At 42.0% G+C, this 27,978-nt stretch overlaps 1 protein-coding gene across 5 annotated transcripts in view; it reads right to left on the bottom strand.

Annotated features, from left to right (window-relative positions):
* Positions 1-27,978, bottom strand: part of LOC126380056 (kalirin) — a 166,389-nt gene that overhangs the window by 130,001 nt on the left and 8,410 nt on the right. For all 5 annotated transcript variants that reach the window (XR_007568417.1, XM_050029223.1, XM_050029225.1 and 2 more), the window contains exons 6-14: positions 25,587-25,813; positions 24,923-25,026; positions 23,793-23,944; positions 21,982-22,202; positions 21,347-21,427; positions 20,919-21,046; positions 20,039-20,231; positions 19,699-19,890; positions 19,241-19,410 (exon numbers count right to left, since the gene is read on the bottom strand). Coding sequence is in view for 4 of the 5 variants with exons in the window: in XM_050029223.1 (XP_049885180.1) it covers positions 19,241-19,410; positions 19,699-19,890; positions 20,039-20,231; positions 20,919-21,046; positions 21,347-21,427; positions 21,982-22,202; positions 23,793-23,944; positions 24,923-25,026; positions 25,587-25,813 (1,468 nt within the window). In the remaining variant the exon portion in view is untranslated. The remainder of the gene's footprint in view (positions 1-19,240; positions 19,411-19,698; positions 19,891-20,038; positions 20,232-20,918; positions 21,047-21,346; positions 21,428-21,981; positions 22,203-23,792; positions 23,945-24,922; positions 25,027-25,586; positions 25,814-27,978) is intronic.

Here is a 27,978-nt window from a genome sequence, read left to right as displayed (position 1 = left end):
TCACGGTTGGGAGGTCCAGGTTCGATTACCGATGAGGATAATGTCGGAAACTGATTACGTACTTTGGAAGGCATGTTAAGTCGTTAGTCGCGGGCCACTAGCCCAAACACTTCCAACCCGCAGCGGGGCAGCGTGGTGGAGTATTAATGCTCTATAGCTCCTCCGATCAGTGGGACACATACAGGCTATTTATGTTTGCTACTAATAATTTAATTAGATAAAACTAATAATGAATATTGTGTGCGCATTATGGTCTTGAGACAATAGCGAAATATTTCAATCAATTTTACGCTGTTTCAATGGCTCAGTTCAGTCTATAATATGCATTCAGTAAGTAAAACAAAGCCCACGCATCACATGTATGAACCATTTTTATAGGCTACGCGAAGGGGGAGCTTTGAGGTTCGTTCCCAGTAAAAATAGAAAACATGAAACAGTAGGACGAGCCCTGTGCTGCGAAGTTTTCTGGCCACGTTTTTCCCTCAGCGTTACAGATTCCGATTTGGTAGTAGTTTTACAGCTAGTTACATAATGTGTAATTTAATTTTTAACGTTCAAGCGCAGACTATGTAAGCCAATTTTGAAAAATAAATAACTTTGATTTTTTTTAAAGTGACCTGACGTATATAACCAACCAAAATAGTTTAATTTATGGCAAGAAACTCAAAGTTACATTGAAAATTCATCGAACGGCAAAATGTTTTAATGTCTATCATTAAAAGATACGTTTGATCAACAGTGACGATTTGAAAACACTGACATCACAACCCACACAAGAGAAGAAGAACAGACAAAAAAAGAGTTTCACATGAGAAAAGTAAAACGAATATTAAAAAAATAAAAATTCGTAAGAAACTTACACTGCAAATAAATCATACATAAAAATATGAGATACTACTATTACGTACATACATAATCTCACGCCTATTTCCCACCAGGGTAAGCAGATACTATGGAATTCCATTTGCTCCGATCCTGACGTACTTCTCTTGCTTCCTCCACATTCATCAATCGTTTCATACACGCACGCCGGTTCAGAGAAGATCGTACTGAACCTTTTCTAAGAACATGTCCAATTTGGTCAATGTACGTCCTTCTACTACTACACTATGAGATACTACTATTCTTAACTAGAAATAAGAAATGAAACCTTACATACACGAGGAGTGTCAAGGAAAGGGTGAATATTAACGTATTTCGGCCGCTCCGCTTGCGGGTGTAGTAAATACATATCCTTAGGGTTCGGCTGTGTCGCTGTGTGTCCTTAACCGGGCGAGCGAGTGAGCCGGAAGCGACGATTGTGAGACAATTTAAACTTGAATCACTAGCCACCCGTCCGTCGGTCCACTATTGTCGACGACTTCCCGGCTGCGAACACTTTGACCACCTCGCGCGAGAAAGGTAATCACGTCTAACCTTTTTAACTTCCTAAGGCCGAGATTTCCAGACACAATTATTAAACGATGGGGTTTTGATTTTAAAAGAACATTCGGTCTTTCGACTTTAAACCAACGACAAAGTCACACGATGTTTTTTTTTTAATTTTTAAACAAAAATGGCTAGTTGCAGATTCCCGATGGCTCCAGGATTCTGCGGTACACAAACAACTATTTGTTCTTCGTTGCACAAATCAACTGCATTAAAATAAACGCGTCCAAGAGCAATTGTTTCAAGAAACCTTGCAGCAATGGCATTCAAAAACAAGTTTATTGTTAGACAAACAAATATTTCACGCGTTTTGTCGGTTTAAAGTCAATTTATGAAACATTCGCTTTGCCTCTTTTCCAAGTTTTGTGCATGCGGCGAAATGAGCAACTATTTTTTTAGTTTGGGTGAGTGCTGGGGAGTGAGGGGCATTAAACCAATATTGACAGAGTCCGACCAGAGGAGTTTAATAAAGGGGACGTGACAAGATCGCAGACACAACTGGACATCAGCAACAAATATTATGATGTTCTTTCGCGAAGTTTAATTGTATAAAAGCGTAATGGAGTCGGTAGAATTGTTGAATAACTGCCATTTATATTCTATTTATTTTATACAGGATAACAAACGCTTGCTTTACATAAACATATAGATATCCTGCCCGCCAAGAGCTAACCCTAAACCCACCCAGCTATCACGTGCCTTTCCGTTTATACATTTTGATAATCGCATCCTGTGGTGTTTACCACGTTGAGAAACTTGTATTCAATAATAGAAACGTACGAATCGCCTAAAATTGCCAGTTTGCGTGGATATAAACATATTTTTTTAAATATTATAGGGTATTTACCTGGGTCAAAGATAAATTATAAAATGTTAATCTAGAAATAGAAGCCAGTCTGAGACGATCAAAAATCAATCTTATTTTTCTTTTGGATTTATTTTACTTATGAATTAAGTAACAATGACTACGACGTTTGTTTGACCGATTTTATTGATGACGTCACAGTACAGTATTTCCATACAAACTCCGAAGAAAACTTACATTTTGACGTTTCGTAAAAAGTATCTAATTTGACCAGGTTATCAAGTAGCCTAATATCGGCCTTGCTCTAGGAATATACCAGGACAAAAATTGTACCCACGCTACCAGAACTGTACCGGGTCGAGTCGCTATTTATAACCCTCAGAACAGAATTACTGTGACCAAGGAATACGGCCTGAAAAGGCTCACGATTTTTGAGATATTTCATCATCATCATCAGCCCATTAACGTCCCCACTGCTGGGACACGGGCCTTCCCTATGGATGAATAGGGAGATCGGGCCTTAACCACCACGCGGACCCCGTGCGGATTGGTGGTTATTAACGACTGCTAAAGCCACCCGGACCAACGGCTTAACGTGCCTTCCGAAGCACGGAGGAGCTCAAGATGAAAACTTTTTTTTTGTGGTCACCCATCCTATGACCAGCCTTTGCGAAAGTTGCTTAACTTCAACAATCGCAGACCGAGCGCGTTTGCCGCTGCGCCACCGAGCTCCATTGAGATAATTACTAATTTTCAATCCAATTCGTCGCCTTATAGTGCAAACCATATAAGTTCATTTCTCTGATGTGATTTTATTCAACCAAAGCTCGATTTCGTTCAAGTTATTTCATTCAGGGCACAATTTTTTACCTGCATTAAAACTAGCGATCTCTCGCGAGATTTTGACAATATAAATCGCATCCGAATGTGATTTACAAAAAGGCGGTTGCGTGGTTTTCACCATATACACAATCTGACAAAGGTACATACTTATTTGTTCTACGAGAGAAGAAAGTTATGATTTGTGTGCAAGCGCCGAATTTAAATCAAGAACGACCGGTATAAACTAATGAGGGTAATGAGTGGCTCAAAAGCACGTGATAAAAAGTCCTTTCGTATTAAGCATACAACTTGTCATCTATCATCGAGAAGAGTTTTATAGGTTATAGCAAAAACCCAGCATTACAAACCTGCTATGAAAGTAAAAACTCGAGTATAAAACTAACAAGCTACTTGTCTCTTGAGACCTCCGGCCGAGCACTTAATGGCATTTGCGGAAAATCTACAATAAGTAAAAAAAAATTGTTGCGAGAATTAAAAGCGTTTTTCCATTTACGCGCGAAAAGACCACTTTTCTTGCTGGAAAGGTGAAAATTATTATAATTTTTCTGATTAAATCATGGAATGTAGATGTGTAGTGGCTTACACACGGATTTCCGCGCAACTACCGCGATGACATTTTGTACCAACTAAAGGAAAACAAGTCATATAGTTATTGTGTACGAGACTATTTCCTATACCATCATTTGGCTTTCTATTCGAGACATCATCATCATCATCATCAGCCCATTAACGTCCCCACTGCTGGGGCACGGGCCTTCCCTATGGATGGATAGGGAGATCGGGCCTTAAACCACCACGCGGGCCCAGTGCGGATTGATGGTTATTAACGACTGCTAATGCAGCCGGGACCAACGGCTTAACGTGCCTTCCGAAGCACGGTGGAGCTCGAGATGAAAACTTTTTTTTTGTGGTCACCCATCCTATGACCAGCCTTTGCCAAAGTTGCTTAACTTCAACAATCGCAGACCGAGCGCGTTGACCGCTGCGCCACCGAGCTCCTCAATCATTCGAGACATAATAAATGTTATTTGATCATGTTCGCCTCGTATCAAACCCCAGTGGACTGAAACTTTCTTTTGCCTATATTATTGTTATTGTGAACAGTATTCGTAATTCGATAGCACGTTGAATGCTAATAAACAGTTGCAAACAATACTTGTTACGTCATTATTTACGAAAAGAAAAACAATAGACGTAATGTCATGCATACATACAATCACGCCCGCGGTCCCTAGTTAGGTGGGCAGAGCCACAAGTAATCAGTGCGTTCATTTGAGTGAGAGCCCTTAACGCTCCCCATTTGTCCGGCCAAGTAATTAACCGCATCTGTGGCAAATCTACAATAAGTCACGACAAAAAAAGAAGGATACGATACACCGTATGGTGACAGATCACAGAGGGTCTAACAACGCCACATCGAAGCAATACATCTTATCAATCGCTATTTAACATTAGTTTGCAGCGCGCAGTTACTTTTATATGCGCAAATGTCAAATTGCAATATCGCTTTATAGATGAACGAGGATAAAAACTAGAAACTCAAATCTGCTGCCGCCTAGCAGCACTGTTGAGTGTTCCTAAATTTTGACAGTTCTCCATACTGTCCAGATAAAATTCGTGATAAATTGCTATAAAATTTGGAGCAACGTGGAGTGTGTCCCGTCTGAAGGATGAGTTACGAAAAAGAAAAGCAGCCAGTTGGAAAAAGGCAGTTTTGATTGAAATAACGGTCTCTGTGGTCCAGTGGTTGAGCGTTGGACTCACGATCCGGACGCCCCGGGTTCGAATCCCGGTGGGGACATATCATAAAAAACAGTTTGTGATCCCTAGTTTGGTTAGGACATTACAGGCTGATCACCTGATTGTCCGAAAGTAAGATGATCCGTGCTTCGGAAGGCACGTTAAGCCGTTGGTCCCGGTTACAATTTACTGATGTAAGAGAGTAATCGTTGCGTGAGCTATGTCAGGGGCGATTGGCGGCTCAATCATAACCCTAACACCAGGGTTGATGAGGCTGGTATTCCACCTTACAACCCACACGATAAGAAGAAGATTGAAAATAAGTTTTTCTAACTTTTATTCTTTCCGATCTTTAGGGAATAGGGAAAACGATGTGCAAAGGGTTATAGTGTAAAAAACATAACCAAAACAATATGTTTGTTTACTCAATTAGTATGGGGAACTGTCAAAATTTAAGAACACTCAACAGTAGCGACACCTGATGGGAGAAATAGGAATTTTTTATTCTCATTGCTTCAACGTACCCTCTTGCGGAACATTTTGTTCATCAGTCATAATTCTTTACTCGAGTTTTCCAGCCTGCCTAGGGAAATCAGATATCCTAAAATCCGACAGAGGGATGGTGTCCTTTTTTCTAACATGACGTACAGTTGTTATGGGCGATAGGCTGATTCCTTATCACCATAACGTTCATCATATCAGACAGTCTTCGTATCAACAGTGGCTGCAAGTTTTCTTTGATTACTTGTGACTTTGCTCACCCCATTAGGAACCTATCCCTAGATAGGTGTAAAATCTAGATACATTTGTAATAAAAGATGCCGCATGAACGCATTTACTAAGGTCCAGAATCAATAGGCATTGGGCTTACTCGTACTAATGTTCATAAGCTTCCTGCCATGTGGGGGGTAAGATCCAGCCTACAACAATTTAATATCCAAATTGCTAGAGTGCTTTTGATCTTGCTAAGTGAATGATTAGCCTACAGAGCAATGTCTAGACTATTTGATCGAAAGGGGTGATCGAGATTGGTACAAAGTGAATAAAACGCAATTGCACTGGAGAGCTTGGGGAGGATATGCGGTTTAGGTATTATTAAGCTGAGTACTGGAGGCAGGTGCGTGAACACAGGCCAACCCATAAAAACAGGAGTGCAAAAATAAATGAGTAGTCTTCGCAAACATAAAGTACACGATATTGCTCGCAAAAGCCAACAGCTAAGAAACTCAAGTTTTAAATGTTTGTTCATTGAACAGCTTCCAATACTCTCAATGCACGTTGCATATTTTACAACATATTAATGACAGCACCGGAAGCACGTAAAAACATTTATTAATCGCTTCGTGAATTAAAATAGACGTCGTCAAAGTTTTATGTGTTTCTAATTTAATATCTTAGAGGTCACCAGGAGTCCATGCGTTGCGATCACTCTGGGAGCTGGCGCAAAACTTAGGCATCACTGACAAACAACTTCAAATTGAAACGCGGATTTTCTTTAATTAAGAAAATCAATCACTGTCTCTAATAAAGTCTAGATATCGGAAATGCCGTAAAAGTTATTTATTAGCTATGACGGCGCAACATAAAAATTACAATTAAACAAGTATGGTTTGAAAAGTGCTAAAACATGGTGGTATTTTCGCGAGATGTTTGTTTGCGGAGAAGAGCACTACTTGAAGTAATGTGTAGTGTGCGGCGCGACGGGCGAGGGACGCGAGGCGACGTCCGGCCGCGAACTAACTCGAGCGTGCACTGAGCGTGAGCGCCGCGGGCCGGTGCGCCCGCCACGAACCAAAGAAAACTCTACACCAAGAAAAAAATCCCGCCAACTCTATTGCAACTTCACTCACGCCTTATTCGATGCACTCAGACCGAGTCGTTAGGATCCAAAACAGGATGCCCTTCCCGCGAAATATCCCCAGACCCAATATTAAGGACGTTACTAAATGAAACTTAATTTTCTTCAATCCGTTGGCATGTGTTAACAATTATAGTGAATTCTAATGAAAAATATGATCGGGGTGTAAATAATAAATTCTATAAGTGCAATTGAATGGCCGTGACGAATAATAGCGGGGGAGAAAGAATAGCTACACGGCTAGCTCGCAAACAAATACAGTGAAACTGGGACGTCGGGCTTTTGTTCGCTCTCCCCGCGCCCTACTATACAGACCTCTATGTTTAAGCACTGCACTTCAATAAACAATATTCCAGCTATTACTATAACATTAGTTTATAGCATAATATAAATATGCAAATATGCGTAGAATGGCTTTACAAAACGGCCCGCGTTACATCCCGAGAAAAGGAGAATAATTTGAGACCCAAGATACATATATAAAAAATAGCTGCATATCGTGTGTGATGCCTAAACTAGGTAAGTGAATCTTATTATCAACCAAGCAAAGTTCAGAGCAAAACTGTCACTTTGTCAGCAAAATGAGGATATAGATCGAAAAATTCGCACGAACAGGATGAGGTCCCGGTGGTGTAACCATTAACGCTCCAGAGTGTTTTTCTGTACTACCATATTGTCACTTGACGAAAAGAAAATTAAATCGTAGGCTAGACTACATCAAGATAATTCAACAGAAAAAGATGTCTTTTTTAAAATAATATAGGCTCGCGTTTGATTACAATCTCACCTGATGGTGACGATGTGGTCTAGGGTGGATCACGCTTATCTAGCAATTGTCTAGTAATTGCATAGTAACATTGATACTTTATTTATTCGGATTTGTAAAGTTTTTATTCTATTTGATGTCTATTTGATGTGATGCTATTTTACGTTACAATGTTTTACAAGTAACAAAAATGGTTCTTATTGGCATCCATTTATATAGAAGGGACGAGTTCTCCCGAGGGTCCGGCGGGCCGCGGCCGCAGCGGGGGCCGCAAGGACCACTTTTCCTGTTACGGACAAACAAGTTGCACGGGAGCTGATTCATTATGTACCGCGAAGCAATTATTTATAAACTAACCTGTATGCCGCTTACTTAACTCTACCTAGTGCTATGACAAATAGTTCTTATTCCTAGCATTCAGTAGGTAACATAGTTACACTTTGAATCGTCATTTTTTACATAACGAACGTCTCATCCGCCTAAAACTACTGCAGCTTTTCACAATCTGTATAGCCGGGGAAAAGAAGCTGCAAGAAAAACCTCGGCACAGGGCCCTAGACGTTCTTTTTTTTTAGAAAATAAACATAAAATATTATTATACAATATGATCCCTTATGGTCATTCTATTGTCTATGGTTCCTTTTAACTTAACTTTGTAATTTGTTTTTATTTTTCGTGTCCTACATACTTTCTTTAATTTATTATTATCGTTTCACTCTTACTTTTATATGCGCAAATGTCAAATTGCAATATTGCTTTTTAGATGAATTGCTCTGATGTGGCCGTTTTAACCCCCAGAGAATGGGCCTTACAGAATTATCGCAAATTAGCGATAGGTCCCAGTGGCGCTTGAGCACTATTTTGGAATCTTCAAAACTAAAGCGTATAGGAATTTCTTACCACCTGCCAGCGCGTGTTCAAAATAAAACCTATTTTATTCGTAGATAAATGAGTAAAAAGCTCATGCGATACCATTCTAGTCCTCGTGATTAGTCCGAACATACATAGGACTGCGTATTGAATTGAAACTGCGCATAGGTAATACGTCAGGTGTGGCGCAATGATAATTTTGCGTCGAAAGTTTACGAGCGACTTGAGGACAAGATTACCGGGAGCGGTTGCGATTAAGTGCGCGCACGCCTGCGCATGTGTACGTATGAGGCTCCGATCAGTTCAACGAAAAGGCAAGTTTTTCTGTGTTGAGCAAGAGCCTGGTCGCGGGTTCTCCGACCTTTTAAGGGATATGGTTCGGTATTTTTATACTTAAACGGACTTAGGCACGACCGTTAATCGGAGGACGTGGCGAACCCGTTTAGATAGCAATCGTTCTTACATTGAACATCAACATTCGACTTCAGTTTTTACGCCATCGTAAGTATTGGTATTTACTGAGATTAATATGCTTATTAGCACGCCACGCGTGTTCAGTAAACTTTTTAGTACCCGCACGGATCTACATGCTTTATGCTTTTAATAAGGATAAAAACTAGAAGCTCAAATGTAGGTGGCAGCACTGTTGAGTGTTCCTAAATTTTGACAGTTCTCCATACTGTCCAGCTAAAATTCGTGGTAAATTGCTATAAAATGTAGAGCAACGTGGAGTGTATCCCGTACGAAGGATGAGTTACGAAAAAGAAAAGCAGCCAGTTGGAAAAAGGCAGTTTTGATTTAAAATTAGTTTTTCTAAGTTTTATTCTTTCCTATCTTTAGGGAATAGGGAAAACGATGTGCAAAGGGTTATAGTGTAAAAAACATAACCAAAACAATATGTCTGTTTACTCAATTAGTATGGGGAACTGTCAAAATTTAAGAACATTTAAGAACAACAGTACCGACACCTAAATTGATAAACTCAACTTGTACTTCAATTTATTTTAGTTAAGGAAATGAATAAAAGTGTGGTTTGCCATTTAGCTATCAGTATGGTTAAAATGGCGACATCGAAGCAATTCATTTTAAAAACCAATATTGCAATTTGACATTTGCGCAACCTTAGGCCGATGAAGATTTGCGCATATAAAAATAAGCGCGCAATGCAAACAAATGTCAAATACAAATATTGCTTTCTTTAGGTGAATTGCTCCGATGTGCCCTTTTTAACCCAGCACTAGATATTATAACCATCACACTAAACATAGCTTCATTTTTAGATCAATTATTAAAAGAAAACGGAGTGCTGTAACATTCGCGAAGCTATCGCTATCGTGTGGTGATTGTTTTCACGGAAACGCCTAAAAGTATTACTTACCGTCCGCGGTGATTAACTATATTATCACACGACGAATAAACACGCGGACGCATTTTCATGAAATACAAGTATTAATCGTATTACTCGCTCGAGTCAACTTGACACCTCGCGGAAATGCGACTCCATACTCCGCTGTCGCTTGGTTTAGTTAACTTTTAACACAGCCTGGATACTCCATACTGTGGTGTTGGCGTAGGTTGCTACGCATACCTTGGACTGCGATGCGTACGAATGAGTCCATATTAAAAGAGCTCAAGATCACGACGCGGCTCTCCTCAATATGCCGGAATCGTGCCCTAAGCTTCTTCGGACATATTATGCGGTCTCCGAAGCACAGTCTGGAGAAGCAGATCATCGTTGGGCAAATGGATGGCAAACGTGCGCGAGGAAGGGCGCCTACGAGGTGGTCTGACATCGTGAAGAAGACGGTGGGCGGCAGCATACAGAGGGCGGTCCACGCAGCATATAGCCGTACCGAGTGGAAAATCATAACCTGTGGTCGCGATCCTCAGCAGTGAGGGAACGACGAAGAAGAAGGATACTCCATACAAAAATTACTTACACAGACACTACCGAGATGCAATGTGTGCCGCATTACCCACGCCTCCCTCCTTAACAACTAAGGGGTGAGGTAATTTATTTAATGGATCACTTACAGCTATGCACAATATAACATTTAGTTAAAGACATAATTAAACAAAGTAAAACAGTACTAATCTGTAAGCCAATTACAAGTGAACACAACATTCATCATAAAAACAACAACATCTAGTCTGTTGAGACTAACTTTTCAGCAGCTAAAATCTCACTATTAATAACTGTAATATATCATATTATTGCACTAGTTGGCACAAAAAACAAATAATCCAAGCTCGTGCCGATTTGGGGCGGAGTGTACCTTCTATACATAATATTGTTGTATATTTTATCAGGGATGAAGTAACTGAACGCTGTCATAGTTTATTTTATACTCCCATTCCAGCAGATAAGTGCCAATTCAACATTTCAAACTTTGTTTCATAAAGCCAGGTAAAACTATCTCGTAGATTTTGCATACATCGCACAACTCTATAGGTAGTCGATTCCAAACGGAAGAGTATGCAATCCCGAACAAAAGCAAAGTTGGAAATTCCGTATATATTAAACAGGGCAGCGCGAAATAAAAAAAATACTTTTCAATGGCATCTGTAAATTAAAAAAAAATATTTCTGATTTCTACCAGTTTTAACCCCCATCCATAATTGATTGAGGGGAGGCCTGTGCCCAGCAATGAGAAGTATATAGGCTTTTTTTATGTTACCAGATTATTTTTTTATTAATACATGGTTGCAATATTCTGGGGAGACAATATTCTGCAAATGTATGCGATTTTAACAGCCTTAGAATTCATCATTACCGTTATCCCGTTTTCCTAAGATCAGCTTACCCAACGTGAAGATTTAACAGGTCCGATTTTTAACAGAAGCGACTGTCTGACCTTTCTAACCCGCGAAGGGAAAACCAACCTAATACAGGTTACGTCACCTAAACGCATTTCTCTGGAATATGGGTTTGCTCACGATATTTTTCTTCACGGCTGAGCACGTGGTAATCATTTATGTACCAAACATGAAATATTGTAAATCACTGGTTTACGTTCAAGCTAAGTTTCGAACCTGCGCTGCCCACCGTCCGAGTCACGTCTCTACGTCAATCTGTCTTAGAATTAATCAATTTTAAAAAAAGTAAAAATAATTATAGTTCGCGCCAATTCTATAGAATATTCTAACGTATTCAATGACTCGGTGAATAAAAGTCTAGAGTAATGAAATAATAATGGCAGCTCGGGACGCAGTAGGCGGGATTTGGCGAGCTTGTTAAGAACACATACATTTTAACAATGTGCTATTATTTCTGCAGCTTTACTCCTTCGTCCGTCCGCAATGGAATATCCGACATTTTGTTCTCAAAGAATTAAGTGCACCATTGAAATATTTTATTGAATGCTGATTTTATTGAAGCACTCGACTGTACTGACCAACATACCTCACTTGTGTCATAATAGAAGCGTTTTTCCCCTGAAGGGTAAAAAACGCTTATTTAGGTTTCAGCCGTTAGGCTTGATCCACTTGAGATTACACTTATGAATTCCGATCGATATTTGCTTGGATTTGTGCTTGCAGCGCCCCCTATCGGGCAGTTTTGTCACTCCTCAGTCGCTAATGACAGGTCTTCAATATCATTCAGCGCCGGTGTTCCGTTTATCAGTACGGTTTTGAAGCCGGCAAGGCGCTAAAATTGTGTGGATCAAGCCTAACGGCTGAAACCTAAATAAGCGTTTTTTACCCTTCAGGGGAAAAACGCTTCTATTTAGGTGTTCGAGCCTAGTGGCTTGATCCACTTGAGACGTGTTTTCTATCTGCCGGCGCTGAATGAGCGTACTGTGAAAGGTGATAAAATGACACACATTTAGATCTTCCCTTGTAATGAGTATTAACGTAAGTATAAATAAACGTAACGTATTAACGTAAGTACAGTAGTGTAAATAATTAACTTGATCGCCGTAATAGATTATCGATAACAGATCACAATACAGGTAATAATGAGTAATAATTAAGTCTTTCGTTGATTCATGTTAAAGGTACAAAATTTTGAGCAAGGGAGTTAACGTTTGCATATGAGAGTTTCTTCGAATCAATTGGTCTTAAGTAGTGATTGAAAAATGTTCTAGCAGCTTTCCAATTACTCCTTTTCATTAGTTCATCCAAGTCCATCCTCCCATGGCTCCAATGGTCAGAGGCAGTAGCAGCTCTGCAGCTTCCTGGTGTCGCAGTAATATTGGCTTCTTTAAAAAGTGTGCGTAGCCATCCTGCTATGACCGTTCTCGAGGCAGAGGATACCTTACCTCTGGTTGTGATGAACAAGCTAGTTAAGTGCCCACATCTACGCCTGGGTTCTGATATTTGTATTAAATGTCTCGTCCAAGTTATTATATCCAGTTTTCTATCATTGTTGGGTGATAATTCCCAACGTGACTGCTGGTGGGACGTAGTATCCGTTTTTGAACCAAATTTTGGCCAAAACCTTATATGATTGCCACAGTCTTCGAAAAAATCTTTACTTATGTCCAATAGTGTTAGATCATGCACCCTTCTACCTGATGCCAAAAGGAGAAGCATGCTAAGGTGGCGTGACACTTGAAAGATGCTGCTTTCGGTTAATGTGTATTGCGATAAGTAGCTTATGATATCGTTAACGTTCCAAATAGGTCTTTTAGGTCTACTGACTTTTTGCACGGAAATTCCTTTTAACATATGTTTTACCAATGGGTGTGATCCTATTGATGGTCCATTTCTAGGCTTAATAAAAGTGCATACCACTGATTTATGTACCCGTATGGTGTTAGGTGCAAGACCTAAGTCTGTGTGTAGGTGACCTAGAAACAGCTAAATCATCCGGTTTAGGATTTGAAATAGGTACATTATTGCTTGACGACCATTTTGACCACCTTTTCCAGGCTGCCTGGTAAGTTTTGAGGCTGGATTTGCGCCACGAGCCTTCTACAATTTGCACGAGATTTGGAGGCCAAGTGCTCACTACATCGGCCCAGCCCGTATTTTCCAAACCTGCAAATGTATGTTGTCCACGTCCTTTGGGGCTCTCCCGGTGTTTAGATCTATCAGGTGTTCTCGCAGATTGTCGATTGAGAGTGGCGCCGATATCGCTCTCTTTGTCAGTGCAGGTTTCCAGAATGCATTTGTCCAGTCCGGGGGTACTAAGAGGTAAGTTCCGCTGCACTTCTCGAGGTGTCGGAGGACTCTCGGGATCAAGGCGGGAGGTAGAAAGATCCACCCTAGATCGTGATGCCACTCTTCGCTGAACGCATCTGTGAACAAACTGTTCTTGTCCCTGACGTTGTCGCTTACATAAGTTTGGACTACAGCTGATCTCTCTGATGCGAAAAGGTCGATTTGAGGGGTTCCGAAAGATTGAAAGATTTGGTTCAGAATCTGATCTTTTAAGTGCCATTCCGGTAGCAGGTTTTTTCTCGATAGGCTGTCTGCTATGTCGTTTAGGCGACCTGGTAAGTATCGGGCAGTTATTGTTATGTCGAGTTTTTTCGCTAGGTGTAATATCCTTGAGGCCGCATCGAGAAGGGTTACCGATTTCGTCCCCCCCTGTTTGTTTATATAAGCAACAGTTGTCCGATTGTCGGACTGGAGTATAACTGATTTTCCTTTCAGAAGTTCTCCTTTGAACCGAAGGACTTCGTAAAGAGCCCATAACTCCTTCCTGTTGCAGTGCCATGTCTCTTGGATCTTGTTCCAGGAGCCTTTTAATTTGTATCCGTTCGCTATTGCTCCCCATCCAGATTCGGCGGCATCGGTTGCTACGAATACTGTTGCTGGTGCGTTGTGGATAGTCGATGACTTGTGTAGGTTCCGGGCCCACCAGGATAGCTCTCGTAAGGCGGCTGGATCTATCTGCCTTGCGAGTTTGGACGATTTTCTGGGCAAGGAATTTGTTGAACGTTGAATATTCCTGCAATGTAGTCTTCCAAGGGGTACTACCTCCGCGGCAAAATTCAGTTTCCCCGCTATACTTTTTGCCTCCCACTAATTCCATTGCCCCTCCTGTAAAAGGGCCGAGACGTGCTTCCGAAAAGATATTACTTTTTCTTGCGGTAAGTACTTTCTGTTCATTTCCGTATTCCATATTACGCCGAGATACTCTACCTTTCTCGTTGGTCTGAGTACCGACTTTGTGTGATTTATGCACCAGCCTAAATTTTCTAGCAATTGTACTGCGTATTTCCCTTGTTCGGTCAGAGTATCGGGGTTCTCGTGCATCAGCAGAAAGTCGTCTAGGTAGACCACCGCCCTTATGTGTTGTTCCCGAAGGTATTTGGCTACCCAATTGGTAATTTTTGCAAAAGCAGACGGGGCGCTGGCCAAACCAAAAGGTAGGCAGGTCATGTGATAAAGCTCGTCTTTGTGTCGGAAAGTTAAGTACCTCTGATGAGCAGGAGCAACGGGGACGTGATAATACGCCTGAGAGAGGTCTATCTTTATCATGAAATCTTTTTGTTGAAGGTGATTTGGAATGCTGTAGATGTTTGGTAGATGAAACTTCGGAGTACACACATAATGGTTCAAGCTTTTTAGATTTAATATGAGCCTGTATTCTCCGCTCATTTTTCTCCTCAGAAAAGTGGGGGAAACAAAGCCTTTTGTAAATTTTTGATGGATTATTGATCCGGTTTTTAACAATAGTTCTATTAGATCTGCCATTGGTTTGGATTGGTTGTGCATGTGTTTTATGTTTTCTGAGCCTAAAGTAACAAGTCGTGGTTTCTTCACAAACGGGATTCTGTACCTTGAAATTATTGATAAAATCGTTGTCGGTGCGCCGATTTTTCTCCATTCCTCGATGTGACTGGAGAGCTGACCCGCCCGAAATGAGTCAGGATTTACGTTCTTGTTGTCTTCTGGGGCCACCCTTCTTATCAGAGTTTTGGGTATCGAATTTTGGGTTTCTTTTCTCGTCTCTTCCTGTATTTTTACGAAAGGTCTCCCTTTTTTTGAATGTGTTGTTTCTGGAAGTGTTTCTAGCCGATTGATTAGATTTATTCCGATTCACTTGTTTCTTGGACCGGCTAGGGAAAATCCTGTGAGCACCACCTTGGTCTTTTACGACTTCGGCTAGGGCCTTTTCAGAGAATAAATGCGTCTCAGAGGGAGGGATGTCATGGAGCATTTCATTCAGCGTCTTATTAGGTGCCTTATAAAGTTGTCTCCTTTGCTTTATAACTTCTGATCTTTTGCTACAAGTATATGGTAAAAGCACATCCGAAATTTTCTTAAAATCTGAAGTTGAGCTTAGCATCTCCGCATTTAGCTGCTGTCTGGTTTGCGGGCTGAGTTTTGAGCATTGCATTTCAAATGTTTTCCTTTGTTGTAACAAGCCATGTGTAATGGCTGCAAGCGTGGTATCAAAACGTTCCAGTAGGCCCACGCTCTGCCAGAATGGAGTGGCTAACGCCAATTGACTGTTTACTTTCAGGCTCGTAAAAGCGGGTGGTGGCTTGAAGCTGTTTCTGGGCTTCGGCATAGCGAATATTTATCCCAGGTGTCCAAGCCCAACTTTTGACAATCCACGCCCATCTTGACTAGATCTGGGTCTGCTTTTGGAATTTTGACTTGCGTTTATACTACCGCAGTAAATTGAATGTCAACTTCTCGATTTTCTTCCTGTAAATCTAACAACTTCTTCTGCGCTTCCGCAATCTGAAGTCTGAGAGTCTCTTCCGTGTCTTTGTAGGTTGATGGTGTAGGTACTGGGTCCCACACAGAACAATCATTGTCTGCGTCACCCTCTTCTTTAGAAACCTCACTTTTCGGTTCCTCTTCGGGTTCGCCTTCCTCATCAATGCTGGATGGCTCCGAGTTCGTATGTAGACTCCTATTAACGAGACCTTCCTGCAGTTGACTTATCTGATGACTATGGGTCCTTGAGAGTTCCATCATCTGAAAAAAACATTTCATTTTGTCTCTCTTGATTCTGAATGAAAAATGTAAGAAGGGCTTCATTATCCGTTGCTGACTCGAGTTTTTGACGCTTCGCTGCTGAAGTTGGGGTTGTACTTGCTCGTTTATTTGAGGAGCTAGGTGACTCAGGTAGGGTGTTCGATTTCAGAAGATCTGATACATTTTGTCTTGAAAGTATTTTGGGCTTCATTTGCATCACCAAATCCATGAATGGATCGTAAGATTTGTCGTGTATTTGTTCCATTATATTGTGTGGCGCGTATAACAGCGTTCGACCGAACGCCCAGCCCAATAGTCTACGTTTCATGTCTCGGAAAGTTCTTTCTGAAGCTTGCGAAGCGTTTGGATATAAAGCTCGTACCAGGTCCAGTGTTGGGAGAGCAAATCTGATCTTCTTTTCAATCTCCGGTTGGATGAAATCACCAAATAGTTTCTTGTATGGGATATTATTTACCACCCAGGTTTCCCATCCGGCTGGATAGTATCGCCTTACTAAATTAACTACAGCTAGGAATGCTGACTCATCATCTTCTGGAGTTAAGCAGGCCAGTTCGCCCATCGTCATTAAGGAGGATGGTGACGCCATAGTTCGCCTTGATGTCGTATCTTCTGCAAAAATGTAAATAAAGTTGTAAGAGTGTAACAACTGGATAATCTAATGGTGTCGTATCATTTGAGCGACGCATAGATTTGGAACGACGTATCAGTGCCAAGCAAGGTGTTACGCATGAATTTGAAACGTCGTATCAGCAGCGGTTAACCTGTCGATAATACGACATGTCAATTTAAAACGACGCATCATGTGAAGCGTTACGTTAACGTCGACTAGGCTGGTCGGTTAATATGTCATATGAATGTCACGACATAGAAGTATCATAATTTGATACTACAAACACCAGCGCTTAGTATGGGAATTGTCCCGATACTTTGTTGGTACGATGCGCGACGTATCACGCTGATACGTCTCCAAGCTGTGGTTTTGCACGCACAGCCGCTCGTTGAGGTTATTGTGAAAACCCCCGGCAATGCCGATTAAAATCGTTGTTTTATTGCTCACCTTAAAAATGTAGGTAGATTGTTAAACAATTTAAATTTGCTGCACACGTGTGTCTCGATCGGAAACCAAAAGCGTACTGATAAACGGAACACCGGCGCTGAATGATATTGAAGACCTGTCATTAGCGACTGAGGAGTGACAAAACTGCCCGATAGGGGGCGCTGCAAGCACAAATCCAAGCAAATATCGATCGGAATTCATAAGTGTAATCTCAAGTGGATCAAGCCACTAGGTTCGAACACCTAAATATACTTACAGGCTACTTGACTACCTAGCCAAATGAGATACTGAGGTACTTTTTACCAAACGTCCAAACGAAGTTTTCTTTGGAGTTTGTATGGAAACACTATCCTGTGACGTCATCAACGAAAGCGGTCAAACGTCATTCTCATCAAATAAAATTCACAAGTAAGTCGAAAAGTAAAATTAGATTGATCATCTTAGATTGGCTTTATTTCTAGATTAGTAGGTTAAAATTTATCTTTGGCCTATTTCTGCTGTTCAGCGGTTTAGGCGTGAAGAAGTAAAGGAATTTAGTATGGATTTAGTTATTATGTGTAATATTAGAGCAATATTCCAACAGAAGTTTCAGACATTTCGTCACGTTTGGACATGTTCGTTGCTCATCATCAACCAATCGATTGATCACCGCCTAAAGCCAATACAAATCACCACAAATTATACTCCTTGACAGAGATCTAAAGCGATATTATATCACATCCACTATGAAGTTGATAGGGCGCGTGCTCCCGTTTGGCACCTAAATTCTTACCTGAAGTTTTGAAGTTATAGTTCTCTCTGCATTATAGTAGTGATATAAAAGCATACGCAAAACTGGTATGAACAACAGCGTATAATTTGAACAAAAATGGCCGTCGTCCGCGCAAGTATACACTTTATAACGTAGCATAATAAGAGTCGATTGAATAGTCTTCGTGGCGTTGGCGTGGTGTCATCTGCCGCCGGTAAAGACGGGCGGGGGCCTGTGGTCAGTTCGGTTGGTACCGCCGGCGAGTCAGCCCAACCAATCAGTTGAGACCGGATAGCATAATAGTGACATATCTCGTCTGTGTGTAAGTTGTAGAAAGAGACTATCGTTTTATTCGCGCTAGGCAATGAACTATGTCCTGCTATCAATCTAATTATGTTACGTTATAAGAGGTACGCCGTCTCTGGTTGTCATGGTTACGCGCTGCCCCTTGCGCCGGCTTTCATACCGCACGTTGATTGATACCACCATACAATAATTTGTTACTGCGCATTCAAGGTCATTGTTCAACCTATACGCCGCGTCTTAGTACGATGTATTCAGAGCGATTCCCGATGTCTGTTGTACAGTCACGAGCAATATAATGTACCCACATTAGAACTCTTTCGCACTAACATATTTAACATTTAGTGAGACTGACAGTGCAATTTGTCAAAAAAATCATGTGACATGGTACCAAAATGCTCGTGACCGTACCTATACTTTACCTGTAAGCGCTGCAGCTTCAAATATTGCACATTACATCCAAAATAGTTTCATTGCAAAAATAGTATTGTCACCTGTGTTAATACATAATGACTAGCAATTCTATCTCTTCACTCTAGTAGAACTATGTTAGTTTTTGGTGCAATATATTGAAAATAACGAAAAGTTAAGATGGTTCCGTGCTTTGGAAGGCAAGTTATTAATTTGTTGGTCCAAGCTATCGATCTAAACACCTCACTGTGCTAATAGTGGGACATTATATGCTATTTATGTTATAAAATTATTTTGGATTTCAAATATCGTTTCAATTGATATGATTCTACAGTCGACTACAGCGACAGCAACTTGTGGACTCATTATTGTATTGAATGGAAACTTAGTTTATGACTTTGGGAATCTGCCCTCTGGTACAGCCAATTTTGCGCAAGAACATGCGCCCACATTGTGGGTACATTTCTGACATAATTATAGCTGATGTGTTAATAAGTCAGTACCTGAGGTCCTGCAGCAGAGCCTCCCCCTGCGCGATGGTGGCGGCGCAGGCGTCGAGGCTGGCGGCGCGGTGCTGAGCGCACTGCTCGAGCGCACGCCGTGCCGCCTCAGGCGTGTCGTCCGCTGCGCACACGCCGCCGCCACTCCGCAGCGTGTCCAGCCATTGCAGGAGCTATAAACATATTATTCTGTTAGCATATTGAGCTCCCCTCAAGAGTCAAAAGTAGGTCCTATACCTTGTTTAGGATGAATAACTAAATAACTCATGTACCTCATTTTTTTATGGGACTCCTCTGTTGACAATAGGTCAGTAAAATTGCTGCTTAGCAATAAGACCGCCGATTGTACTTCTGCTGTCATTTTGTAACTGTCGTTTATGTCGTGTAATTGAAGAGTTACACTCTATATTATCGAGCGCGTGCAGGTTGCAGCCACGGCAGCAGCTGGCTATAATCAGTACCTCCTTCTCGTGTGTGTAAAGCAGCACGGCGAGGTCGAGGCGGCGCCGGCGGCGATCCACTCGTGCCGCGAAGGCCGCCACGTGCGCCTCCAGCTCTCGCGCCACGCCCAGCACTTCTTCGGGGTCGCACTCCCCTGACCGCGCCAGCTCCTCCGCCGCCGCTAGCAGCTTCTCCGCGTTTGTGTACGTGTTCTGAACGACAAATAACACTTTTGTTTACCGGTAATCGTATAAACAAAAGTCTTTAAATTTGAAAATAGAAGCATCAGAGAACACTTGAAAGTCAAGATTTTATATAATAGTTTTTTTTCCACACTGATAACTCAGTATCAATACGTACTTGTGCAACATTTTCGAAGTGTTCGTGAGATTTCTGATAGACCCTTGCTTTGGCGAGATTCCTTCCTATTCCTGTGTTCTTTTGCAGGAACACTTCTCCGTGGTTGGCCAGCCAGTCGAGGACCTGTCTGCAGTCTTCCTTGTACAGCAGCAGTGCCAGTCGCTGGTGCAATTTCAGCCGGGCTTGGTGGTATCTGCCAAAGTACCAAGTTATGATTAGTATTACAAACAAACTCACGACTATTGGGGTAAGAGGTACATCCAACACAAGATGAACTAACGACCCACACCTCAGCGAACTTTCTGTTACACCAACGTGATTAACAGACCCGTATCGTCGCCTATAATGGTCGAACCAACTGTAGTGAAAACTGCACTGCAGATCAATTAATAACTCATTCGTGCAAGTCATTAGCGCTAGTATAAATTGATAAACTTGGCTCAAAACTCTGGCACATGGGTTGGCTACTAGACCAAACGTCTTCACCAATCCGCAGTGAAGCAGCGTTAGAGTACGCTCTGGTATATTCAGCGGGTTTATTAGAGAGGAGGCATGTGCCGGGTGGCGGGAGGTAGACCGTTTGAACTCGTAGTATAGTTTTGGAACAACGGGATCATTATATAATAACATTTTAGGAACTATGCTGGAATTTCATGACTTAGCAGGTCCCACAGAATACCAACGCCATGGCTTATTTTGAGTGAGTCTTTTACTACGGACGAACGCCACAGTTGGTTGAATGATATGCATTATCATTCTTATTTTTTTTGTGGAATTCAACGTTGATATTACATTGTTTTATTTTCTGTGTAAAATTAAATTATTTTTGCTTTATTTCTTAAATGTGTTATGCTGAGTTTGTTTATGGTATGTACGTTACCTGGCCTCGAGGGCGCGGTGATGTCCGAGTATCTGGTGTATGACAGCGAGCACGTGGTTGGCGCCCGAGCTGTAGTCGGCCGCGGGGTCGCCGCCGCTACTGCCTGCCGTACTCACGCTGCCCTCGCTCTGGGGATCGCAACGACACGTTACAAACCCGGCACAATATGCTAGATTTACCACGGAGTAGTAGAAAGTTCGACATTTTATCACGTTTTTCTACGACGTATGCTTTTTTACGTTTAGTAAAAAGTAACTGATTTGACTAGTCTTCTTCTATCGTGTGGATTGTGAGGTGGAGTACCAACCTCATCAAACCTGGTGTCAGGGTTATTACTGAGCCGCCAAAGGCCCCTTAACGAGCCGTACGTGTGTGTTTTGACTAGTGGGAAACTAAAAGAAATGTGGGAAAATAATTAAACGACTTACCATATCAGCAGGGTCGGTCTGATGGCACACTTGAACTAAGTGGTCTAGTTGGTATAGCAGTTTCTTGCTGGTTGAATGGACCTGTCGCCATGAATTAGGAAATTAATAAAACTTAAATAATAATTAGGTATCACAATGGACGTTAAGAGCCCATAGTGAAGTAAGCATGTGGTTTTAGTGGGTTACAGTACATAGGTACTTATTAGGCAGTATTTTTACTCTTTTCTTTTTAATACTTTTTTAATGTTCAGTTTGTTTTTTAGTCAGAATATGTAATTTTTGAATTGTACTTTTTGTGTGGCATCCTGAATTAATAAATGCATCTTTCTTTCTAAATTTAGCCCGGTACCGATACGAATTTGTGCGGGACGGAGTGTCTTCGCTGAACACGTGATAATCATTTACTATCCAAATATGATTTTGAAAAACGATTTAGAAAATCATAGGTATAGCCCGAGCTGGATTCGAACCTGCGACCCTACAGTGAGAGTCAAGCGTTCTTCCAATTGAGCTACCACGAGTCTACTGAACCGTTCCATATATGCAGTATTATTCTTTATTCTAAGACTGGACGCCTTACTGTTTTACTGTCGTACATACTACGTTAGAGCGCAAGAACTGTAGTTGTTAGTTACCTCAGTGTATGCCTGACACATGTGCTCGTAGAGCTGCCGGTGCCGCTGCGCGTGCTGCTCGAGCGCCCGCGGGTCGTTGCAGGGTGCTCCGCCCTGCCCGGTGGCCAGCTGCAACGCCACGGCGCACTGCGCGCCCCCCCCGCCCACCGCCGACGCGTACGCCTCCGCCTTGTGGTGGAACACCACCGACAGCGACAACACCGCTGAACGCTCTTCTAGACCTACAATAACATACATACATACATAAACTCACGCCTATTTCTCATCGGGGTAAGCAGAAACTACGGAATTCCATTTGCTTCAATCCTGAAACACTTCTCTTGCAGAGGTACATTCAAGATCACCTAAGTACCCACACCTCACCGGGCTAATGTATCGTTTTGGCGTTTCGTGAAAAATATTTAATTTGACTATGTGGTCCTGTAATTTATTTTATTTGCGTGTGTTGAGCACGTCAGATTACACATGTGTTCAAATGCGGCTAATTCAGTTGAAGTGAATTATAGACGTTGCAACACACTTTAATTTCGGCTCTATTGGAAAACGTCCGGACAATAATAATTAAACGATTGCCGGCATGTGCACAAAATTTTAGTGTAATAAAGTACAACAATTTGCTCCGTCAATATTATTGGAGCTGTCTTTGTAAACACAATACAATTAATCATTTGAAGATATTTGAGAACCTAATCGGTCCATCATATTATTCGTTTTAACTTGCTTTGTAAACGCTTTCTTTATAAAAAAGGTCTGTCATATTGACTTGGTTTTTTTTTCATACATTCTGTCTACTGTGTTTGCGTTTTGCCAGTATTTCCTATTAAACGTCTTTGTGAATCGAGGCTGGTATTTCCATTTTTGCCTATAATCCTTCAAATATAAGTTATAAATCAATACGAAACTTGATGACAACTATAAAGTACAGCTATTTGCTCCTTCGATGTAGTTATCAATGAATACGAAACTTGATGAGCGGGATTAACGTCAAAAGTTTACAAAACTAAAACTGAGCTGATGAACGAAATCGTAAAAGGAGCGTCAGATTATCAACCTCTGATATCAACTAAATCTTGCCCTGTTTTGATTCTTATCAAACTGAGATAAATCAGCGCAAGACGTTGCTATGACTTTCACTTCCGTGTCCATTCAAATGGAAGCACAGGATCTGAAAATGTTGGCCACATTGAGACAATTCATCTAAAAGTGCCATATTCCAATTTGACATTTGCGTATAAAAATGTCGTACCATAGCAATATTGCTCTTTTTAGATGAATTGGTTCAATTTGGTCTTTTGGAAAACGTAATTCAAATAACAGCCTCCGTGGTCTAGTGGTTATAGCATTAGGCTCACGATCTGGAGGTCCGGGTTCGATTCCCGATGGGGACATTGTCGAAATCACTTTGTGAGACTGTCCTTTATTTGGTAAGGACTTTTCAGGCTTGAATCACCTGATTGTCCGAAAAAGTAAGATGATTCCGTGTTTCGGAGGGCACGTTAAGCCGTTGGTCGCGGCTGTTAGCCATAAAAACACATCCACCAACCCGCAGTGGAGCAGCGTGGTGGAGTATGCTCCATACCCCCTCCGGTTGATTGAGGGGAGGCCTGTGCCCAGCAGTGGGACGTATATAGGCTGTGTATGTAATGTATGTATGTATGGTCTTTTTAGGCCTCCTGAATCCTTAGACGAATCCACGAATACGGACATATGCCTATTAAGAATCAAGTAACTAATAGAATTACGTGATTGTCATTTGTACACAGATCAACACAGCTCAGCATTCGTTTTTGCCCTCCAGTGTAATTTCGTACCTGCAGATAGTTGTTTGTAAGCCCTCTCAAGGCGGTGCGCCAGCGAGGTGATCTGAGCCTCAGCGTAGTGCCTCTTGTCCGCTAGCCGCCGCGCCGCGGTCGTGACGCGCGCCACACTTGGCCGCCCACCGCCCGTGCATGCCGCAGCAAACCTACGTACATGACAGTAGACAAATATGAAAAAAAAAAACCACAAGGACTGGATGCATTTTGAGTAAAGACCACAGACTGGGTGCCAGAAGTCAAGAGGCGTCGTGGCGAAAACGATGGCGTGACGCGTTAGATGCATACTTGACATCGCAGAAAGAGAAAGTCCAAGATCGGGGGGAATGCAAGAAAGGGAGAGAGGCCTGTGCCCTGTAGAGGGATGGTGAATTGGTGAAGCATTCTTGTGGCTCAAAAACGACGCAATGAATATCGAAAATGAATAACGAAAACCGTACTCCAGATGGCGGGGTTTCAAAACCATACCGTCATGCCTGGCCTTTATTGCTGTGGTATAAAGGTATAACCCTCGCGCGCCATTTGTCACTTACGGTATGGAAACCTATTTACGAAACGGCGTAAGTGGCACAGACAAAGAGCGACATAAAATCAATAACATTAACGTGTCACTTAAATATTAATTTGCTACTGTGATTGTGTTTTGTTTTGTGTGTGTTTTGGCCTTAATAATCAACTGCAGCGAGTTAGTTAGTGGGCTCTGTTTAGTCTCTAAAATGGCCCATTATGCGTGCTATTGTTGACTACGTAAGCCAACCTAACTCCTTCCAGAAGCTCAGAAGCCCACTGGGCTTTTCACCGGCTTAGCGGAGCGACCCCATTCCTTTGACGATTTATACCTGTTGTGCTGACACTCCCGTGCATTCCAGGATTACATGGGGGGCAATTTCTTCTACATCCAGACAGCCTCTACAAAGTGGGCAGTCTATTATGTCTATTAATGCTGCCCACTAGTATTCGGAGGTCGTTACGGTTTAAGCGACGCAGTCAACGAGTAAAGCTCATGGATATTATCCTTCGATTGTCTGCAGGTGGTCAACTGTGCCCATCTAACTGCAGCGAGTATGAAGAGACAGCTTTCTTGTTTGTTTCCGTTCAATACTAAGTATATAGTAAGTATAAATTACCTAGCATGTTCCTCTTGCAGTCGTTTGGCGGCAGCACACGACCGGCCGATCTCGACGTAGGTCGCCAGGAACGCCGTTCGGTGGTTCACGATCCACTCCAACATCTACAACAAAACAATTGTTATACATCTCAATTAGGTAGTTAACCCAGGTCAAAGACAAATTTTGAAATTCTGATTACTAAATAAAGACATAACTAAAGGTGACAACCTAACTTTTCCTATTTAACCTATTTATGAATTTTAATAAAGAAAATGTAATAATAAGTGCGACATTGTCATATTTTTCACACTGTCACATGTTGCTTTTTCATACAAATGAATTGCTTCGATGTGGCATTTTTAACCCTCCAGTACTCGATCTAACAACCCTAGTGACAGGGTTACCCGATTATACTACTTACATCTAATTTTTTGTTAACACAATATAACATAGGATCATGTCTCCCCGAAGGTAAGCAGAGGTGTATAGTACACCACTACCATTGCTCGTAATAAGGGGCGAGCCTATTGCCATTAACCGGGCACAAATCCTCAAGGCTTCTGCTATATTGAGCTTGATTTAGTACAATCAATCAAAGCTATGGGAGGGCACTTCTTACTGTGGCAGCGTTTAATAATATAACGCGGCGGGACCCTCCAGGCATTATGGTTTTATCTTTTACCTTTTCACAGTCTTGTTCGAACAGCCGCAGCTGGAAGCATTGGTCGAGCTGCATCTTCTTGTGCTGCCAGAGTTTGTGCGCGTGCGCGTGTGCGGAGCGCACGGCGGAGAGCTGCGCGCGCACGGCGCCCGGCGAGCCGCAGTGGAACGCCGCCACCTCGCCGCCGCTGCCGCTGGCCTCCGCGCACGCCGCTTCAGCAGCCTGCAGTCTTTGCAACACCCGCTCGCCTGCACAGACAAAACATATTCTTAACATATTGCACATCATTCCATACTGTACCGAAAACAATCTCACCACAGTACGTATCCATTCCTGTCTGTCAATATCAAACTGAACTAAACTTCACTATAAACTAAACAAAGACGCAGATTCAGCGGTCAATCGTCACCACCTACTAGGAACACTCAAGTCACTTTGTATAAAAAGTTGAAGGCAAACTATAACAGGATTGTTTAAATAAAATATAGCGAACCGTCATCACTGTCTGCCGGCCACAAGCAATCAAAACACATGTCAGGCAACAAGTCGACGGACACAGCGCCGCACCGCCCTCGCGCATGATCAGCGGTGTTATGACTTACGAAATGCGGCTCGTGGAATTGGACTGAAACTGCTTATACAATACACATTGACCACTACTGGGTTTGCGACCCGCTCGACCGCTACGGCGAGTTACCTATATCATGACAACATCAATGTTTACCTATCATAACTCGGCAGACTTATTGTTGGAAAATTTCACATCTGACACTTTCAACAAGGTATTTTACAACATAATTAATTCCACTTGATATCAACTCAGAATCATGGTCTGAATCATCCCCCGCAGTATTCGTTACGATGTCACTAACACTTTGTTTAATACTACGGTTTTGTGGCATTTATGGCAATGAGAATAACAAGTGCCTATTTCTGCCAACAGGTGTCGCTACTGTTGAGTGTTCTTAAACTATTTGAGTAAACTAACACTGACACCCTGTATATTTCTTTCAACTATCCCCTGTAAAAACAGTTTATATTATAGTGAAGGTTTCAATGGAAATGTTACTGGTGTAGTGGCTGTAAGTATACTCGTATAAACAAAGTGAAAATGCGGAATCGCCAGCTGTATGAAAGATTCTTCGGTTGCATGTCGCACGTCACATACCGACTATCGGATCAACACTACTAAACATGAATAATATCGTTTTCTTTTTTTACAACTCACTAATCTTTCCTAGTTCCTACTGTGCAGATCATGAATGGCAAAATCAATTATTCGTTCAATTATCGTCTCTATGAAAAACAAATTATAATTGGTGTTTCTGTTTATCTAATGAAGGGGGATCCCCCCCTGTCATTGAAACGTAAGCTCATGGACATCATGCCGATCCTAACCTACGGTGCTCAAACATGGTCACTGACAGCATCTCAAAAGTCCAAGCTCAAGGTCTGCCAAAGAGCAATGGAACGCAGTGTCCTAGGCGTCAAACGAATCGACCGAAACACTACACTGCGCTCCAAAACAGGTATCGCTGATGTGGGGAAAAAGTCCACCAAACTGAAGTGGGACTGGGCCTGACACGTTTGTCGGATGCATCCAGAGCGATGGGCACGGGCCGTTACCAACTGGACACCTCGACCGCGTAAAAGATGGTGTGACGACCTCAATACTTATCGGGATTAGAGATCGCGCAGAGTCGAGAATAGTGGAAAAATCAAGACCTCCCTTTGCCCAGCAGTGGGATCGAATAGGCTAAATAAGATAAGATACGATTTCTGTTTATAGCCGTGAGCGGTTATCTTTTCTATCTCCACTTCGCTGGAAATAGACAGGCTATTATTACAAAAATACTACTTAAACTTCTTCTTCTATCGCGTGGGTTATGAGGTGGATAACCAACCTCAGCAACCCCAGGGTTGTTACTCACGCTAGTGTCAGGGTTACTAATGAAGCGCCATAGGCCGCTGACAAGCCTCATGACTAAGTACATAATACTTAAATAAATAATTAGTAGTAGGTCGACTGCTTGACGTGTTCTCCGAAGCACGGATCATCTTACTTTCGGACAATTGAGTGATCAGACTGTAATGTCCTAACCAAACCTGGGACCACTAAGTGATTTTTGTAATATATCCCCACCGGGATTGCGCTGGGATTTGTGCTTTAACTTTAACTTAAATGTATAAACAAAAAAACATAAACTAAGCCGTGGCTAGAGGATCTAAAAATTAAGTACCTACGTACGTAAGGCGATTATCACACTACTCGCGAGCGCCACTCGTCCGCGCGGCGAAGCGGTGTTCGTGTGTTAGGCATCAACGGATTACATCAAGTGAATGCGACATTATACCCTAAACGTAATACGTTATAAACGTAATTTTTTAATTCCTGGTAATCATGTCACGCCCG

Source organism: Pectinophora gossypiella, chromosome Z, assembly GCF_024362695.1.
Source record: "Pectinophora gossypiella chromosome Z, ilPecGoss1.1, whole genome shotgun sequence".
Lineage (NCBI taxonomy): Eukaryota > Metazoa > Arthropoda > Insecta > Lepidoptera > Gelechiidae > Pectinophora > Pectinophora gossypiella.
The sequence above is the reverse complement of the archived record's forward strand: the minus strand, read 5'-3'. Positions and strand labels throughout refer to the sequence as shown.